Here is a 21,069-nt window from a genome sequence, read left to right as displayed (position 1 = left end):
ATATAGGACTCGTTTTACTGTGGATCTAGACACTTTTGTACCTCTTTTCTCCAGCATCTTCACAATGTCCTTTGCCGTTGTTCTGGGATTGATTTGTACTTTTCTCACCAAAGTACTTCATCTCTAGGAGACAGAATTAATCTCCTTCCTGAGCGGTATGATGGCTGCGTGGTCCCATCGTATTTATACTTGTGTGGTACCTTCAGGCGTTTGGAAATTGCTTCCAAGGATGAAACAGACTTGTAGAGGTCTACAATTTATTTTCTGAGGTCTTGGCTGATTTCTATTGATTTTCCCATGATGTCAAGCAGAGGCACTGAGTTTGAAGGTAGGCCTTGAAATACATCCACAGGTACACACACCTCCAATTGACTCAAATGATGTCAATTAGCCTATCAGAAGCTTCTAAAGCCCTGACATAATTTTCTGGAATTTTCCAAGCTGTTTAAAGGCACAGTCAACTTAGTGTATGTAAACTTCTGACCCACTGGAATTGTGATACAGTGAATTATAAGTGAAATAATCTGTCTGTAAACAATTGTTGGAAGAATTACTTGTGTCATGCACAAAGTAGATGTCCTAACCGACTTGCCGAAACTATAGTTTGTTAACAAGACATTTGTGGAGTGGTTGAAAAACAAGTTTTACTGACTCCATCCTAAGTGTATGTAAACTTCCGACTTCAACTGTAGTCACCTTAGCCTTGACACCCTGCTTTATTGGTTCAGATATTCAGACAGTGAACTGCCTTGTTCAACTGTAGCGTTAAAAAGTCTTCAAGTCAAATATGTTTATTTTACTTCTCTGTTTTGGTTTGAGGGGGAGGAGGTGGGAGTGGGGGGGCTAAGGGAGTATATTTAAGGCTGAATGAATGAGGCACTCAGTTTGTGGGTCAAATTGTCAAGTGAGTTGCATTTCCCGAGGAATTCCACTAACGCCGGTACCCGGGGTCCTTTGAGCTTTGACACACACAGTTAGCTCATGAAAATAAGTTTGATTTAAACATGCATTGTGTAGGCCTATAGAACGCTGAATAGTACAGTAATGCGGTTTCAAGTGTCTTACAGGTCTCCAATGGCATTTGAGATAATTAATAACTTCAATGACAGCAGGACACACTCTGAGATTTAGACTAATGCTCTTGGTTCTGAGCCAAATACCAGAGCCCCATTTGTAACTCAGTGCATGTCTCTCCATACCTCCTGCAAAGAGGGTGACTTTTGACTTTGATAATGTCCTACTCCTAGTTCTATGTGTGCTTAGGGTTGAAGGAAAAACTAACCCCAACTATCCAGTGGATTAGAATGTTACTCATACGTGACTCCAACATGTGTTAGATCCAAGACTGTCTATGTTCAATTCTACAGACCCATCACAAATGTGCAAATGAAATTAGCATTGAAAAAGCCAATGGAAATGTAAATATTGGTGCCAAACAAGTGTTTTAATATTTATTTAACCTTTATTTAACTAGACAAGTCAGTTAAGAACAAATTCTTATTTACAATGACGACCAACCCCTGGCCAAACCCGGACAACGCTGGGCCAATTGTGCGCTGCCCTACGGGACTCCCAATCACGGCCGGATGTGATACAGCCTGGATTTGAACCAGGGACTGCAGTGACGCCTCTGTGCCTTTGACCACTGTGCCACTCGGGAGCCAAAGGAAATTGGTATTGGTATTTTTGGTATTTTATTTTATTAGTCCACTATTGCTACATTCCCAAAATCTTTAAAATAAAATGAATGTCTACAAAGAAAGTCCCCTACCGTCTCCAACCCTGTTGGGGTACTGGACACCCCCTCAGCGGGGGGATGAAACTTAGTAAGTAAGTGTGGCTGTGGTGGGGGTGCTGCCCAAGTCAGTGTGGGCTAGCGGTTGGTTTCAGCCACCTGCTCCTTCTCCTCTTGTCAGCACAGATCCTCAGAGCTGTCCCCTGGACAAATACACACATTTTTACTGCTCTGCTACACACCACGACACTTGGCCAGCACTTACAAAGTGGATATCCAGCGACATTTATTATCCAAAAGTGAGAATGTCCACAGTCTATGCTGACTGTCCCAGCTCTGCCCAAAGCTGCTTAGCTGCCAAACCTATTGGTCTAGGTGGTTCTGTAGCTAAGGCTTCCGGGCAATGCTCTTGGACATCTTGTTGTCTAGACATTGGGAATCCTGCTGAAGAAGCATCAATGGGAGCCAAGCAGTCCAAGGAGGAGGAGATGAAGAGACAGGTGAGGAAGAGTGCCTGGCGTGAGGACAGCTTGACGTCAGTGGAGCGGATCCCAAACCACACATACAAACAGTGGGGCTACAGCAGGCTGAGCCTGGCCCGCCTCAGCCTCAAGGAACCCCCAGAGGAACTGTGGGATGTGATGAAGCTTGAGGAGCTCAATCTGTCGTTGAACTGCCTACGGGCTCTGCCCCCCGCCCTTAGCATCCTCAGCAACCTGGTGGTCCTCAACCTGTGGGGGAACCAGCTGACCAGATCCTTCAAACACCCACAAAATAGGGAAATCAATCCCAATCAAAGGTGTTATTACGTGCTCCACTAAGGCAGTTATTTATCTTATAACTTGTCCTTGTGGTAAAAATGATGTGGGTAAAACAAAGCGCAAATTAAAAGTACGTATCTCAGAGCATCGTAGCACCATTAGCTGCAAAAACTTGACTTATCCAGTTGCGGCCCACTTTTTGGAGGCAGGCCACTCGATTTCGTCTCTGCGCTATATTGGCATCGAACATGTCACCCTAGGAGAGGGGGTGACCTTGATCATTTATTGTTAAAACGAGAGGCTGCCTGGATCTTTAACTTAAAGACCCTTGCTCCCTTCGGTCTCAACGTAGACTTTGATCTGAAGCCATTCTTGTGATTATTGTTACTTTGCCATTGTAATTGTTTGTAAGCTTGTGTAGTCTAAAATGAATCTATGATCATATGCTATCCATTTGTTGGTTGTATGCTGTTCTTTGCCATTTTAATATTTGAGAATTAACCAATGATATTAGGCCACTCTTGGCCATGATTACAGACACCTGTGTCTTTTGACACTATATAAACGAGTAATCCCGCAGTGTTTGTAATTATACCCTGATGAAGACAGCTTGGCTGTCGAAATGTTGGTAATTACATTTTTGCATCTGAGCTCCTAGAGTGTGCGGCTCTCTTTTATTTTCAAGGAACCAGCTGACCAGCCTACCCCCGGAGATCAGCCAACTCAGGCACCTCCGTGTCCTGTTCTGCTATAGCAACCAGCTGACTGAGGTCCCAGAGGAGCTGGGAAACTGCACTAGGCTGGAGGTCCTTAGCCTGACCAACAACAAGATATCTGGCCTCCCCGCTTCCTTCACCAGCCTGACCTGCTTGCGCAAACTCAACCTCAGCCACAACAAAATTGTTCACATCCCCGGCTGCATCTACATCATGAAGAGTCTGGTGTTCCTCCACCTGGCCTGCAACAGGCTGGAGTGCATCGCCGATAGCATCGCGGCGCTGGTGGAGCTCAAGATCCTCATCGTGGAGGGGAACGAGATCCACTCGCTCCCCAAGATGATCTGCTGCCTGACGCGCCTGGAGCTTCTCAACGTGGACTTCAACGACATCCAGAACGTGCCCCAGGAGATGCACCAGCTCAGCAGGCTGGAGAAGCTGGCCTGCCACCCCTTGGATAAGGGGCTCCACATCATGCAAAACCCCTTGCAGGAGCAAATCAAAGAAGTGCTGGAAGGAGATCTCACCACCCTGTTTAATTATCTCAAATTTAATTGAGACTGTTCCACAGAAAGAGGGAAAACTCCTGGTCTCCATAAGAGAACTAATGTACTTCCATTTTTGTTGCTCATGAGTAGGATAAGATTTTGGAGTGGTCCTCAACATGCATGAGAAAATGAGAAAAGCTTAGATTACTATATTTGAACTTTCTGTAGATAACGAGACGATGCAAAAGACTCTGCAACTGTGATTATGCTAAAATGATTAGGCTACTAATTAAATGACTGTAGTCCTGATTCTAAGGGTGCTTATGTAGAGTTCTACCTAGCAACTCTATTTGCATAAATTGGGACATGTTATCCTTATAAACTCCTTAAAGCAACTTACAAGTGAGTGAAAGGCTCAGTGGGGCTAAACACATTGTATTGAAATAGATTTGGACTGTTGGGAGACCGGGTTAGAGGAAATAGCTTAACGTGTAGCGGAGCTCTGACGTCAGATTCTTCACACTCTCTACCAGAGGAGTCCAGAGACGGGAAGAGGCCATGTTTCAGGTCCCGAGTGAGAACACCTAACAAAGCCAGGGGCTGTTTGTTCTTAACAAGCATTGGATTTCTCCCTCATTTGTTTTGTCTTGCTGTTGGGGGAGCGAGCCTGGTCGTTTCTCTGACCTGCTTCATACAACTTGTTGATCTCGGTTGACCTCCACTCCCCCAGCCTCTCGTTTAGCTATCTAAACTATCCTTCCAGGATTAAGATCGGGATGCTTCCATTACATCAACAAAAAGGTCAGCCTAGAGCCCAGCCGTGTTTGCTGCTGTAGTTACCGACCACGTCGTTTAAGAGCAAACAGCAAAATGCTGTTGCCGGGCTCCAACCCCAGCCAGCTTGAAGGATCACATGCTATACTGCGCACAGTCAATGGAACTACAGTCTTATCGTGGCTATTGGATTGACATCTGGATTGTAGTAGCATTTACGTTTTTTAATGTAGCACCTCATTGCATCTGAAGGTAGCATTTACAAAACCAACCCAATTATGTGTTATTTGCTGCCTGACTGTAAATGAAGCTATTTTAAAATGTAGTCTTATTGCGTAGGATTGTCTTTTAGTGTGGTTTGAGCGGCAAATGACTTTTAACTACCTGTTCTTATATAAACTGAGGTGTAAATAAACACTAGATATTTATTCCCAAAACACTTTGCCTCAAATATTTCTGTGAACTCAGAAATCTCACAACACAAAATGGTTTATGTAAAAGTGAATGTGTGTTTTAGAAACCTTGTATCAACATCATAGACATTCAACCTGTACTATTCGTGACTGCATCTCAGACAATCCATATAGACATCACACAGTGTATTTGTCACTTGCAGTAAATTGTAACTTGTGTGATATACACATTAACACTCTGATACATATAAAGAATGTCATAGGCAAGCTTGTAAAAGTCGGTTCCCTGAGATTTACTATTCAAAACGACTATGGGGCTTGGGCATTGAGGTGAGCCACTATGATTGCTCCAGGGTGGTACATTGAGTTACAGTGACCTCTGCTGACATGGCTCGTCTTGTGCGGTTGTTTGTTTTGAATGCAATTTAGATTTGGACACGAGTAAGGATTTTCTGTCAACCCGAATGACACCTCTACAACACGTATCAAACATTAAAAGCTAATCTTCATCGAGCAGTGGCCATTAATCTCAATTGCACACAGATAGAAAGAAAAGTTGGTCCAAGTTTTAATGCTAACCACCTTCACTCAAACGCTGAGTTCTAGTGTTCCATTTGACTAGTAAAACAGACTTGGCCAACCCAGAGCCTATTGCGTCTTCTGCAAACGAGACCCAAACCTCTCAATTACCATATACACACGCTTCTGCCAAAAACAGGGAAGTCTTCAGGTTGAGGTAATGAGTGATTGATGAGCACTGTGTTTTGCCAAGACCTACAGGAGTGGGGTCTCCTGTTGGAATGGGCTCGACCTGTGTGTTTTTTTTGGTACTAAAAACACATACTTTTACAGCAGACTAGACCTGGCAGACTCTCTTGCTATCCCTCTCAGACACATGCTCACACACACAACATTGAAAACAAATATAGGCACCCACACGTAGGGTTTGGCCGCCAAATGACAGAAATACCTTTCACTGGTAACCATGGATGAATGGTCCAGTAGCAGAATGAAGTGTATGTGTGTGCATGCGCGTGCGTGTGTTTGTGTGTTAGCAGGTATTGTGTCTGTGTTGTTTTCTTGCTGGAAAGAGAACTTCATCCGTGTTAGATATTAGTCCATGAAACTTTCCTCCTAATTTTTTTTTCTCCCATAATCCCCTCTGTCTTTAGTCAATAATATCTGTCTGGACAATCTGTGGCCTTCACCACCCCTGTTGCCACTGTTACACATACAGCTACAGTATCAAACATTGGAGACAAGTCCAAACACATCCACTAGTGTACTGCACTGGATGATCTTCATGCCATGGGATGTGTTGGATGAAAACTCTCACAACCTCCAAACACCTTTCCGACACCCTCTCTGCTCTCTAAAGAAAAGCAAAGAGTGAATTAGACAGTGTGTGGTACAAGCTCGGACAAATGCACATTCCTCTCTGTCTCCTCCTCTCCTCCTCCTCAGGCCTTGTGTCATCCAGCCTCTGAGCGAATAATGAATGGGTTCCATTGTGTTCCGGCTCTTATCTAGGGGCTTTTCGCAAGGTTAAATGGACAGTCCCATCCCAGCTCGGGTGATTGCAGCACACTCAAGTCCTTCTTGTAGGGCAGCACGCTTTGTCCTGCTCCCTCCTCGGTAGCCTGCATCTGTGTCCTAGCTTTTCCCCTGGGATGTGGCTCAAGTTGTTTCCAGGAAGAGGGGTGGGGTTGAGGGGTGAGAGAGGGGGGAGCAGGGGGGCAGTTATCTGTGTTCTCTCCCTGGGTGAAGAGAGAAAGATGCTCCTGGCCCGCTATCTTTCGTCCATCTCTCTTCCTTGTTTCCTTTCTCCTGTTCTCTAAGGCCGCTGATTAAACCACTTTATCTTGGTCACCCTGTGTTCCATTGTCCTGAAGGAGCAGACCTGTTTAGTGTTGAGGTAACCTCTCCCCTCGTCCTTCTTTCACTCTCTCTTTCTTCCGGCTCATTCCATGCTTTGTGTCCAGTTCTAATGCCATGCCAGCACCCATTTGTTATTCCATTTAAGACTATTAGTCTAACGTTACTATGCAGTAGAGAGACTGCATGCTTGAGTTGGTTTAATGTCTGGTTTGGGGAATCAAAATGGCAGAACATAAACGCTTCAACACTCAGTGTTAATTGAATTTTGTGATGTATACCTTCATTTATTTATCCACGTTTTCCTTGATACGGCATCTCAGCAAGTTTTTAATTTGCTGGAGACAATTCCAAATCATTGGAAACATATTTTCTTGTCAAGATATCTCATTAAAGGGTATCCCTCTCATCCTTTACTTTAGCTGGCTATGTGTCTTGCATATAAATTAATCCCATCATAGCAGACTAAGTGACACAAAATGTGAGAACTACGCACCCCTGTGGTAGTTTCAAATGGACAACATTTTATTTGACCTTTATTTAACTAGGAAAGTCAGTTAAGAAAAAATCTTATTTTCAATGACTGCCAGGAATAGTGGGTTAACTGCCTGTTCAGGGGCAGAAAAACAGATTTGTACCTTGTCAGCTCAGGAATTTGAACATGCAACCTTTTGGTTACTAGTCCAACGTTCTAACCACTAGGCTACGCTGCCACCTCCCAAAATTTCCTCAATTAGGTTGCCATGGAGAACCCAGAACATTTAAAACGTTGCCCTAACAAATCAGCACCCTTGTCCATCCCCTGAAATATTGGAGCCATTATCAGTTCACACAAACACATGTCGATGTGTCTATAACAACTTAATCCTGTCCATGTCCTTTCAGAAGTTTTCAATCATCAAGACATGTTGTAATCTTTCTGCTATGACGAGAGTCTAATTTATTTATTTTGTCTTGTCTGCATATATCTGCATCCCACTGCTGGCAAGCTGAGCAGGGTTGGTCCTGGTCAGTCTCTGGATGGCAGACCAGATGCTGCTGGAAGTGGTGCTTGAGGGCCAGTAGGAGGCACCCTTCCCTCTGGTCTAAAAAAAAATATCCCAATTCCCCAGGGCAGTGTTTGGAAACATTGCTTTGTGTAGGGTGTGTCCCTTTTGGATGGGATGTTAAACGAGTGATCTGACTCTCTGTGGTCACTAAAGATCCCATGGCACTTATTGTAGGAGTAGGGGTGTTAACCCTGGTGTCCTGGCTAAATTCCCAGTCTGGTCTTTATACTGTACCATCACGGCCACCTAATCATCCCCAGTTTACAATTGTCTCTTTCATCTCTCCTGTAACTATTCCTCAGGTTGTTGCTGTAAATGAGAATGTGTTCTCAGTCAACTTACCTGGTAAAATAAGGTTAAAAAAACGTACACACTAACTTGCATGGAAAGAGTATAAGCAAAACAGACACTAATCCCAGTGTGATGATATCTCTTTCAGGAATTATATCATTTTTTTCTGGAACTCACATTCAGCTGGCTGGACACCCTGACATTTTCTTTGGTCAATGTATAACATGTCTGGGCAAAACTATGCCACTGTGAGCAATTCACTTAGCAGGAAATTCATCACTTATTTGGGTTTGGTTGCACAAGATGGGCTGTGAATCCTATGTGTTAGATAGTCAGATGATGGTGGGATACAAAAGAGAAAGAAAATGTCAGTGGCAGGGGCTGAGGATTTCACAGTACAGTCAGGTGACAGCACCAACATCAGCACTAACATTGGGTTCATTATGCACCAAATGGAAGGAAACGGACTGAAACAGGAGGGAGGGACAACCTACCTGCATTTGTCCAATAAGAAATGTTAATCTTAATGTTCTCTGGCAAAATGTTTAAAAACATTTTATGTTGCATGCCCTAATGAAGACGATCCAGGGTCGTGTTCAGTATCGCACACAGGAGCAAAATGTTTTGCAAAATTATTTTAAATCTGTGTTCTTATTGGGCAAGATCGGGTGATAACTCCCCTTTTCACTCAGTTGGAAAAAAAATCTCCCACCTGCTGAACAAGACCTCAAAGAATCTGGAAGGCTAACAGCACTGTATAGGTCCTGAGATTATCACCATGAACAACATACAGTGCCTTGCGAAAGTATTCGGCCCCCTTGAACTTTGCGACCTTTTGCCACATTTCAGGCTTCAAACATAAAGATATAAAACTGTATTTTTTTGTGAAGAATCAACAACAAGTGGGACACAATAATGAAGTGGAACGACATTTATTGGATATTTAAAACTTTTTTAACAAATCAAAAACTGAAAAATTGGGCGTGCAAAATTATTCAGCCCCCTTAAGTTAATACTTTGTAGAGCCACCTTTTGCTGCGATTACAGCTGTAAGTCGCTTGGGGTATGTCTCTATCAGTTTTGCACATCGAGAGACTGAAATGTTTTCCCATTCCTCCTTGCAAAACAGCTCGAGCTCAGTGAGGTTGGATGGAGAGCATTTGTGAACAGCAGTTTTCAGTTCTTTCCACAGATTCTCGATTGGATTCAGGTCTGGACTTTGACTTGGCCATTCTAACACCTGGATATGTTCATTTTTGAACCATTCCATTGTAGATTTTGCTTTATGTTTTGGATCATTGTCTTGTTGGAAGACAAATCTCCGTCCCAGTCTCAGGTCTTTTGCAGACTCCATCAGGTTTTCTTCCAGAATGGTCCTATATTTGGCTCCATCCATCTTCCCATCAATTTTAACCATCTTCCCTGTCCCTGCTGAAGAAAAGCAGGCCCAAACCATGATGCTGCCACCACCATGTTTGACAGTGGGGATGGTGTGTTCAGAGTGATGAGCTGTGTTGCTTTTACGCCAAACATAACGTTTTGCATTGTTGCCAAAAAGTTCAATTTTGGTTTCATCTGACCAGAGCACCTTCTTCCACATGTTTGGTGTGTCTCCCAGGTGGCTTGTGGCAAACTTTAAACAACACTTTTTATGGATATCTTTTAGAAATGGCTTTCTAATTGCCACTCTTCCATAAAGGCCAGATTTGTGCAATATACGACTGATTGTTGTCCTATGGACAGAGTCTCCCACCTCAGCTGTAGATCTCTGCAGTTCATCCAGAGTGATCATGGGCCTCTTGGCTGCATCTCTGATCAGTCTTCTCCTTGTATGAGCTGAAAGTTTAGAGGGACGGCCAGGTCTTGGTAGATTTGCAGTGGTCTGATACTCCTTCCATTTCAATATTATCGCTTGCACAGTGCTCCTTGGGATGTTTAAAGCTTGGGAAATATTTTTGTATCCAAATCCGGCTTTAAACATCTTCACAACAGTATCTCGGACCTGCCTGGTGTGTTCCTTGTTCTTCATGATGCTCTCTGCGCTTTTAACGGACCTCTGAGACTATCACAGTGCAGGTGCATTTATACGGAGACTTGATTACACACAGGTGGATTGTATTTATCATCATTAGTCATTTAGGTCAACATTGGATCATTCAGAGATCCTCACTGAACTTCTGGAGAGAGTTTGCTGCACTGAAAGTAAAGGGGCTGAATAATTTTGCACGCCCAATTTTTCAGTTTTTGATTTGTTAAAAAAGTTTGAAATATCCAATAAATGTCGTTCCACTTCATGATTGTGTCCCACTTGTTGTTGATTCTTCACAAAAAAATACAGTTTTATATCTTTATGTTTGAAGCCTGAAATGTGGCAAAAGGTCGCAAAGTTCAAGGGGGCCGAATACTTTCGCAAGGCACTGTAGTTTGTCTCACTGTGGTTTTACATGATAAGGAAGCACTGTTTTGTCACCTTGACATTCAGATATTGTACCTTGACAGTTAGTTATCCACTGTATCCATACATTTTACAGATAGCAGTGTAGGAATCCATAGTGATGAAAATGTCTGAAAATTGTCTCACCTTTTTGCTCGTCATTGTCATTAACAATTTCATGTTGTGTATGTCCTGAGCTCAATCTCATTATCCCTCACTTTTATCAGGAGGACATTTTAGTATTGATTTCCTCATGCAGAGTACGTAATTACATATGAAAATGTCACGGCTTTATGCCCCTGAACAATTGTGAAGCAGGCGACTGGGATGACTAGGGTTTAAGCTGAGATAAGGTGAGGTAGAGCAGGTCTGCTAATCAGTCTCTGCCTTCCTTCCTGCCTGCCTGGCCCGAAAACGAACTCAAGGACAAAACTGCATCACTGAGCAGTTAAATATGTACAGGATGAGACCATAGCCCTGTTCTAATCCCTTTCAAATGCACTGTTCCTTGTTTCAATGAAGAAATCTCTGATCTGACACTGTAAAATAGGGGAAAGCAATGGGGTGGAAACCCTGTTTTTTCCGGATCTAAGAAGGATGCATTCAGAAGGGACTCAAACAGGGTTCTTCAGTTGCTCTACAGCAGGGGTGTCAAACTCATTCCACTGAAATGTGTCTGCAGGTTTTTGTTTTTTCCTTTCAATTAAGACCTAAACAAGCAGGTGAGAGGAGTTCCTTACTATACTGAACAAAAATGTAAACACAACATGTAAAGTGTTGGTCCCATGTTTCAATTAGCTGAAATAAAAGATCCCAGAAATGTTCCATCTGCACAAAAAGCGTATTTGTCTCAAATTTTGTGCACAAATTTGTTTACGTCCCTGTTACTGAGCATTTCTCCTTTGCCAAGATAATCCATCCACCTGACAGGTTTTGGCCTATCAAGAAGCTGATTAAACAGCATGATCATTACACAGGTGCACCTTGTGCTGGGAACATTAACAGTCCATTCTAAAATGTGCAGTTCTGTCACACAACACAATGCCACAGATGTCTCAAGTTTTGAGGGAGCGTGCAATTGGCAGGAATGTCCACCAGAACTGTAATGTTAATTTCTCTACCATAAGCCGCCTCCAATGTTGTTCTAGAGAATTTGGCAGTACGTCCAACCGGCCTCACAACTGCAGACCAGCCCAGGACCTCCACATCCGGCTTCTTACCTGTGGGATCGTCTGAGACAAGCCACCCAGACTGCTGATGCAACTGAGGAGTATGTCTGTCTGTAATAAAACAATTTTGTGGGAAAAAACTAATTCTGATTGGCTGGGCCTGGCTCCCCAGTGGTTGGGCTAGGTGGCTGCCCCCCTGCCCAGTCATGTGAAATCCATAGATAAGGGCCTAGTGAAATTAATTAAATTGACTGATATCCTTATATGAACAGTAACAGTAAAATTGTTGAAATTGCTGCGTTTATATTTTTGTTCGGTATAATTAGTGACCTTAATTCATCAATCAAGTACAAGGGTGAAGCGAAAACCCGCCGACACTTGGCCCTCCGAGGAATGACTTTGACCCGTGCTCTATAGCAGGGTTTCCCAAAATCGGTCCTGCTTGATGATGAGTTGGTCATTTGAATCAGCTGTGTAGTGGTAGGGCACAAAACAAAATGTGCACCCGGGGGGACCCAGGACTCTGTTGCATGAACAATTCCTGACTCATTCAGCCTGAATATTCCCCCTAGTGCATCAATTCCCCAGCAGAATGTCAACAAGCTGCCATTCACAGTAGTGTTTTTATGACTGAGAGCCTATCTCTGTATGATGTCTAACTACACATCAGCCTGAGTCAACAGCTCTCATAAAAATGTGGGCCTCCATAAAACAAAGTCAGAGTTGTCTTTTATTGGGTCCTTGTTTGAGATGGTGTCAGTTTAGTCTGTCTCTGATCCTTCTTTAGCACACAGTCCCTGGCCTTATGAGTTCACATAGTATATCATGAACAAAGAAACGGTATCTCTCCAAATCAGTGGAGTTAGTAGCTAAACAAGAAAATCTGTTCATTTTGCATTACTCTACAACTCTGTGAATGACAGATACAGATGTACTGTATAGGGTTGGGGTCTCTCTGAAGAAGTAAGATGCAATACCCAAAACCACCACCACATGCAGTGGGTCCAGGGAGCAAGCAGCCTGAGCTGAATAGAGCACTTTGGGAATTCTGTAGAACATGCATTTTTTCAATCCTAGGATGTTCTTGAGCCAAGCCCATGCTTAATTTTCATATTATGTGTCTAGGTGCTGTGATTTTATGGGACACGTAAATCTGACTGCCCTTTGCTTGTAGAGCTAAATAAAAGGGCAACAGTGGTCTCAAGGAATCTCCTGGCAAAGCTATTAGAACAATTCACTGGCACAGTTGAGTATCTATTTTTACATCACACTTCCTAGTAGCCTGCTCTTATAACTATTTGGTCACATGGCTCCTGTGTTGCGGCTTACTTTTGAATTGTTTAGAAAAGTAGATAACTTTATTACTTGCATAATGTTACTTGGATGATTGGTGATTAGATAACTTTATTACTTGCATAATGTTACTTGGATGATTGGCGATTAGATAACTTTATTACTTGCATAATGTTACTTGGATGACTGGCGATTAGATAGCTTTATTACTTACATAATATAATTTAATTTTCAAGACATCAATGTAGCAGTAGAACAAATATCACAATATCGGAATAACTTTTTAAAAAATAAATCAATGTAGGCTACAGCAGAACACACATATGACAATATATAGGCTTCCTGCCTATGTGATAATATGAAGCACATATTCAGATTACCTTCACAGTACCGAACAAGTTTGTAAAGGAAAAAAAGTGCCCTACCTTAGTTTTCAAAACCTCCCACAATGACTATCCCCATGTCAAGTCCATTTAACTCCTGAGAGTCAACTTCTTGCTCTCAAAGCCATGAGCGGGCCTGTGGCTGTGACATTTAGCCTCTTTCTAAGGCTGTTCTGAAGACTCTGGCTGTGGTGTCAATTTTTTTCATTTTGAGTGTTAACTATCACCTGGGTGTCCTCTTTAGCCTTGTCGACAAGGCTTGCTGCCACCAAATGCGCCTTGGTTCGGGCATGTTCAAAAACCTTTTTTCTGAGGGCTCTTTGTTGTTGTTTTTTTTATGTCTGAGTCATAGGATGTTAATTGACTGTACATCCTACCCACTCTATTGCCAGTTGAATCCCTCCAGTTATTTCTAGACCCAAGCTCCCTACCTTTTTGCATGTTGTACGGCCACACTTTTAAATCTGCATGACAAGCCAGTGGTTATACGTTCGCTTGTTCTTGAACGGCAAATTGCACTTGCTCCAAGCACTTTGTCGGTGGGTGCACTGCGACGCTCCACTCCAGGTCCCCATCTCCCTCTCCCGCTGAGTCTGACTCGCTAGTAGGCCTACTAGCTAGTGGAGCTGCCGGTGGTCATGTTGAACTGACGGGATTAGCAGTGTTGCTAACCTGCCTAAATGACTACCGACCCGTAGCACTCACATTGGTAGCCATAAAGTGCTTTGAAAGACTGGTCATGGCTCACATCAACACCATTATCCCAGAAACCCTAGACCCACTCCAATTTGCATACCACCCCAACAGATCCACAGATTATGCAATCTCTATTGCACTCCACACTGCCCTTTCACACCTGGACAAAAGGAGCACATATGTGAAAATGCTATTCATTGACTATAGCTCAGCGTTCAACACCATAGTGCCCTCAAAGCTCATCACTAAGCGTAGGACCCTGGAACTAAACACCTCCCTCTGCAACTGGATCCTGGACTTCCTGACATCCGCCACTCTGATCCTCACCACGGGGGCCCCTCAGGGGTGCATGCTCAGTCCCCTCCTGCACTCCCTGTTCACTCATGACTGCATGCCCAGGCACGACTCCAACACCATCATTAATTTGCCGACGATACAACAGTGGTAGGCCTGATTACCGACAACGATGAGACAGCCTATAGGGAGAAGGTCAGAGACCTGACTGTGTGGTGCAAGGACAACAACCTCTCCCTCAACGTGATCAAGACAAAGAGATGATTGTGGATTACAGGAAAAGGAGGACCGAGCACACCCCCATTCTCATCGACGGGGCTGTAGTGGAGCAGGTTGAGAGCTTCAAGTTCCTTGGCGTCCACATCACGAACAAACTAACATGGTCCAAGCACACCAAGACAGTCGTGAAGAGGGCAAGACAAAACATATTCCCCCTGAGGAGACTGAAAAGATTTGGCATGGGTCCTCAGATTCTCAAAAGGTTTTACAGCTGCACCATCGAGATAATCCTGACAGGTTGCATCACTGCCTGGTATGGCAACTGCTCGGCCTCTGACCGGAAGTCACTACAGAGGGTAGTGCGTACGGCCCAGTACATCACCGGGGCCAAGCTTCCTGCCATCCAGGACCTCTATACCAGGCGGTGTCAGGGGAAGGCCCAAAAAATTGTCAAAGACTCCAGCCACCTTAGTCATAGACTGTTCTCTCTGCTACCGCACGGGAAGCAGTACCGGAGTGCCAAGTTTAGGTCCAAGAGGCTTCTAAACAGCTTCTACCCCCAAGCCATAAGACTCCTGAACATCTAATCAAATGGCTACCCAGACTATTTTAGGTATTTTCTTAAAACTGCATTGTTGGTTAAGGGCTTGTAAGTAAGCAGTTCACTGTAAGGTCTACACCTTTTGTATTTGGCGCATGTGACAAATAAAATGTGATTTGATTTGATTACGTAGGGACCTCTTCAGTAGCTGACCACCACAACCAAGACCTGTGTCAAGATCAGCTACTTACCCCACCGGCCCTCCCCATAACCTCTATGTACAAATAAGAGAGCAGGCCTGAAATCAGTATGGCAGGATAGGATGATCACACAACAGGATCACTGTGCTTTTACATGATGGTCTTTCTGGGGAGCGTGAGAAATAACGAGGAGGCAACTTGATTTAATGCTGATCGCTCTTATTAGAATGCCCAAAGTGCGAACAGTGAAACAATTAATAAATCATGCTGTGAGAAGTACTGGATCCAGGCAAATAGGTGCCGGCAGGATCCGGCTCAAATTAAGCACTGGTAGTCTGGAAAGGCCTATGGCACATGCATTTTAGCAGGCATTACCTGCACATGGCCTTGCTGAGAACTCTCAACTCCACAATATAATGGAGTTGAGTGGCAATAAGTTCTGACATTTTTCTGTTATATCTGGACGATGCCATAAGACATTTAGCTCTAACTTCGGAACACTATTGGCTATAAACTCAGTTCCAATTGCATCTTAACAATAATTCTCAACATGGCATAGAGACATTGACTGGAAGCTAAATGTGTATGTATATTTTTTCTACTTTATTTTGTTACAGTAGCTACCAATTACAAAAGTTTATCTCAATACTTTGTTAAATACCTTTTGTTGGCAATGACAGAGGTCTTCACAAGGTTTTCACACACTGCTGCTGGTATTTTGGCCCATTCCTCCATGCAGATCTCCTCTAGAGCAGTGATGTCTTGGGGCTGTTGCTGGGCAACACGGACTTTCAACTCTCTCCAAAGATTTTCTATGGGGATGAGATCTGGAGACTGGCTAGGCCACTCCAGGACCTTGAAATGCTTCTTACGAAGCCACTCCTTCGTTGCCCGTTGCCCAAACTTCAGACGGGCCTGGACATGTACTGGCTTAAGCAGGGGGACACGTCTGGCACTGCAGGATTTGAGTCCCTGGCGGTGTAGTGTGTTACTGATGGTAGGCTTTGTTACTTTGGTCCCAGCTCTCTGCAGGTCATTCACTAGGTCCCCCCGTGTGGTTCTGGGATTTTTGTTCACCGTTCTTGTGATAATTTTGACCCCACGGGGTGAGATCTTGCGTGGAGCCCCAGATCGAGGGAGATTATCAGTGGTCTTGTATGTCTTCCATTTCCTAATAATTGCTCCCACAGTTGATTTCTTCAAACCAAGCTTCTTACCTATTGCAGATTCAGTCTTCCCAGCTTGGTGCAGGTCTACAATTTTGTTTCTGGTGTCCTTTGACAGCTCTTTGGTCTTGGCCATAGTGGAGTTTGGAGTGTGACTGTTTGAGGTTGTGGACAGGTGTCTTTTATACTGATAACAAGTTCAAACAGGTGCCATTAATACAGGTAATGTGTGGAGGACAGAGGAGCCTCTTAAAGAAGAAGTTACAGGTCTGTGAGAGCCAGAAATCTTGCTTGTTTGTAGGTGACCAAATACTTATTTTCCACCATAATTTGCAAATAAATTCATTAAAAATCCTACAATGTGATTTTTGGGATTTTTTTTTTCCATTTTGTCTGTCATAGTTGAAGTGTACCTATCATCTTTTTAAGTGGGAGAACTTGCACAATTGGTGGCTGACTAAATACTTTTTTAACCCACTGTACCTCTGTGCCAAATGTGGTGCTTTTATCACAAAGTGCACTATCAAGTAAACATTTTCATCTTAGCGCCGCACCACTATTATACAAAAGGGAGATTATTTATCATTCCATTAAACACAGAAATCATGGCGAAATTGTTTTTTTGGGCACATTTAAAAAAAAAAAATACTTTAATTAACTAAAGTTACTTTGAAAAATGTGTTCACTACATTCAAACTAAGTAAAACATTATCATATGTAAATCTGAAGTGTTACAGACTAGAAATTGCAAAAACAGATCACTGTTAACAGAATGTGTAATTTATCCTATTAAACACAACAAATATGTTTCAAGTGAGAATTAGGCAGGTCTGATGCCAAACAACAAAGGAAATGATTGCCTACTTTACCCGTATTTTATTTTAACAAAAAAAAGCTGTGTAGTTCCACTAGTTAACTACACTGCCACATGTCAAAAGGTAATTAACTACTGAAAACACTACCAAGATTTAAATTTAGTTCAACCACCACCAAGCTACTACAAAATGTAGTTAAAATACTAGTTGAACTACATGCAGTTCACTACTTCATCAACACTGTGTAGGATGTAACTTTTTAGGCCAGATGGGCATCTTTAAATGCCGGCTGGACCATTCTTAGGTCTTTGTTTGACATATTATAGGCCATCCTACACAGCAAAGTTTGCAAATAAATTCTCAGTACAGTATAAATCACACACACTTGATTAGCAATCCAATTTCTTAATTGTGTGACATATTGTATGCTCTGTCATTTTCTGATGAATGTGATGAAACACACAACTAACAAGAAGGCTAACATTCTGCCATCAAGAGACAGTCTAAAAGGCCTTTACCCTCAATCATTTGAAAAGCTATAGATCCAAATGTAAAATTCTCACAGATAGTGACTCCTCATTAAAATCTGTCGGTTTTGACACATTTCATTCTGCTTCGTAAATCTTGCATAATTCTGGGACAAATGATGTGCAGCTTGAACCAAAGAAGGGAGGAGCAGACCTTCTCTCCAATTGGAAAATAAGGCTCAACTTCAGTCAGTCAAGCGGTGCATGGTTTGAAATAATAAGTGGTGCTGTAGATGGGGGGGGGGTCTTGCTTTTCTCCATTCATTTTCTCTTATATATTTTTGTGTATTTTTGTTGTTGTTGATATTTTCCATTTATTATAGTGCTGATTTGACCATGTGTGGCGTCATGGTTAACATTGCTCTACAACTGAGCCACTGTCAACATAGCAGTGACTGATGCCACGTTCAAGGCAGACCACTCAGAACTTATCTTTCTACAAAGAGTTTCCAAGTCGGAAATGTCTGTTTCCGAGTTGTCGTGAAAGTGGCCTGACTCCCATTTGATGTCATACAATTGGACAAAGGAGGTAAAATGTGCCATAGCCTACAATTATAACATAATAATAGGGTGTTCAGAGATATTTTAGTTTAGTTTGTTAATTTGCATAGAGCCAAAAAATGCAGTTCTGTCTTGCCTTCCCATTGCTGCGTTCACGTGCTCATCGAAGCTTCCTATTTCCTACCTATGATGTCAGAAATAGGACTACGTTTAATTAATGTGCTTTTTGGTCGGAACAATTCTTCACTAAGTTAGCTAGCTTGTTTAACATAACAACATTATCAAACTACCCCTTACAAACCTAATCAAAATTAGACTTAAAGTAATGCTAATTACGACGTAGTTGTATATCATATGATACTCAAATAAATTCGAAGCAATAAGATATACAAGATGCAAGGATTATCCTATTAGGATCCTAAGGAATCTTCATTGGTGTGAAATGGGGCGCCCCTCCCTCGTCCCTTGAAACCAGGTTTAAGTATCTGAAAGTGAAACTTTGACTCCACAGTTTAAAAACGTGTAGGCTAGGCTAAAATATAATATATCGGTGGGTAAGTATTTCCCGCAAGAATTCTAGCAAATTGAGGGAAAGTATGAAAGAACCAATCACTCCATCTGGATACTGAAATGGAGCTCATAATGACGCCTCTATTGGAGCGCGCACTGTCTCGAGCTTTTCTCCGAGCTTAGTGACGTCAGTTACCTCCTGGCAGCAAGCGAAGTCACTATCCGAGTGGAGGCTCTTGAAAGATACACAAGTAACCCAGTAGGAAAAGACAGACAGGGGAACACTCCCAGTAGGTACCGGGCACGTTAACTGTAAAACGGAATATTTTCCTCTATCACAGCGGAAGAGTAGAATTGATCTTACCCCGGAGCTGGGGGTAACGTTCGCGATACTCTACCGCAATGGATAGACTTTTAACTTGTCTAATTGCTGCGGGCAGCGTATTGCTTACAGTTCGAGGAGAAGTATTCAAAGGTAAGAGTCATAATTTCTTGTGTAGTGTATTTTGTTTGTTTGTATTGCAAAAAGCCCAGGAATTTGAAGTAGCCTATGATAACGGGTCTGTCGCGCTTTCCGTCGAAGAACGCATTCCGAAGTTCGTTGTCTTGAGGGCAGTCCAGTGTCTCTAGCAGTACAACATCCAAGTTTTCTGGCGAAAAGCCTGTAACGTTATAATGTTACTTCCTACGCATTTATTGTTCGACAGAGAAATTCGTGTATGGCTAGTTCCAATAGGGTGGTTTGATGTCCCTTTGATCAGTAAATAGCTTTAGTGTAAACAGACCGACGTGCCCCATCCCAGTGTATTGGAAACTTTTATAATGTAGTCAGCGCTGTGGTACGCTATTTCACCAAATACACTGTAGCATAATGTCGAATTGTTCTTCCATTTTGGATTATGGCTGTACTCTGGCAAAATGGCAATTATTTACATGATTCATAACCACAATAGTTGTTGAATAGCTGTTAGGTACCCCTTGGCAGCTTGTTTTGGAGAGGGAAATGTTCTGTGCGCTACTTGGTTATTCATTTTGTCCAATGCTCCTGATGCTATTAATTTCACGTCCGTTTCAAGTTGGTATACCATATGTTTATTGAATGGAACATTTACTAATCTACACTAAGGGTGACTGTCAGACTGACACAGACTTGTCTGAAAAGTTTTGAGATCCTTTGAAAGCCTAAGCTTATCAAAGCAAGCCGTTACTTTTTATAGATGCTAATCTATTTTAAGCAAGGGACGTCTAATAATCTAACTTCCTGTTCCTGCTTATTGAAATAGACTAATTCATTTAGCATATAATACCTATATTAATGTAGTGTCAGAAGTGTCATTGCATATTGGCAACATTCCAAAGTGAAGGGCTGGGCAAATGTGTGTGGAGCGCTACATCTACACATGGATTGTTATACAGGTGCTTTGACATGATCTAGATTGCCTGTGTTTTGAATGGAAGAGAGCTGCATTTCGCACGTTTGAACTGTGGCTCATCTGAGCTTCATAGTAGGCATGTAACTATGCATACAGCAGGCAAGCAAACACATCTGTTTTTCCTCAGTCAAGCTACAGTTGGCCATGCTTTTCTTACAGTATATGTAATAATTAGGCTTAATGCCATTGGTATGTTGTTTTTAGTTATGCATCGGAGGATGATAGTTGTTTTGTTCAATGTAATGAAAGGTATTTTTGGTTTTTGCCCTAATGTGGTAGGCAAACTAACAGGCGTATTTATTCAAATCTAATTTAAATACAACACAACTTTATATATCCCCTTATGGGCAATTGGAGTAAGTTTTCTCACTCACATGTGTATCTAATTGATTGAGCCAGCCAAATATCTATTTTTGTAAAGGCTTCCATTTGCCCGGCACAATATTTTGAATTCCATGTAATAAAAATGGATAAATCCACTATTAGACAGTGCGTCCATGCTAGTTAACTACATCAGTAATCAGAGCTTTTTCTGATGTTATGCATGTAAGTAGCCTTCCTACTAGTTTCTTGATTAGATCTGGGACGCATAACACTATCACAGCCTCTCAATGCCTTTACGTGTAATGCCTGGTGGTGGCAGCATTGTACATACCGCCACACAATGCTCTCTTGAGATTCAGGATTTGGTCCGCAACCTCATCAAATAACTTTTTCCACCGCCATCCATATTAAAAAGCACAAACAGTCAAATATTTGTTAAACAAAGAATTATTTTATAATGGA

General features: G+C 42.5%; 2 protein-coding genes across 13 annotated transcripts in view; both read left to right on the top strand.

Annotated features, from left to right (window-relative positions):
* Positions 1-2,193: 2,193 nt before the first annotated feature.
* LOC110490936 (uncharacterized) lies at positions 2,194-4,911 on the top strand. Its single transcript, XM_090201542.1, has 2 exons — positions 2,194-2,480; positions 3,182-4,911. The coding sequence occupies exons 1-2, from the start codon at positions 2,194-2,196 to the stop codon at positions 3,768-3,770; spliced, it is 876 nt and encodes a 291-aa protein (XP_090057668.1). The 3' UTR covers positions 3,771-4,911.
* A 13,896-nt stretch (positions 4,912-18,807) lies between these two features.
* Positions 18,808-21,069, top strand: part of LOC110490935 (receptor-type tyrosine-protein phosphatase mu) — a 296,571-nt gene continuing 294,309 nt past the window's right edge. For all 12 annotated transcript variants that reach the window (XM_090199474.1, XM_036943993.2, XM_090199471.1 and 9 more), the window contains exon 1: positions 18,808-19,325. In XM_090199474.1, coding sequence (XP_090055600.1) covers positions 19,253-19,325 — 73 coding nt within the window. In that variant the 5' untranslated portion in view covers positions 18,808-19,252. The remainder of the gene's footprint in view (positions 19,326-21,069) is intronic.

Source organism: Oncorhynchus mykiss, chromosome 15 (genome assembly GCF_057628025.1).
Source record: "Oncorhynchus mykiss isolate SJ-2025 chromosome 15, ASM5762802v1, whole genome shotgun sequence".
Taxonomy (NCBI): domain Eukaryota; kingdom Metazoa; phylum Chordata; class Actinopteri; order Salmoniformes; family Salmonidae; genus Oncorhynchus; species Oncorhynchus mykiss.
The sequence above is the reverse complement of the archived record's forward strand: the minus strand, read 5'-3'. Positions and strand labels throughout refer to the sequence as shown.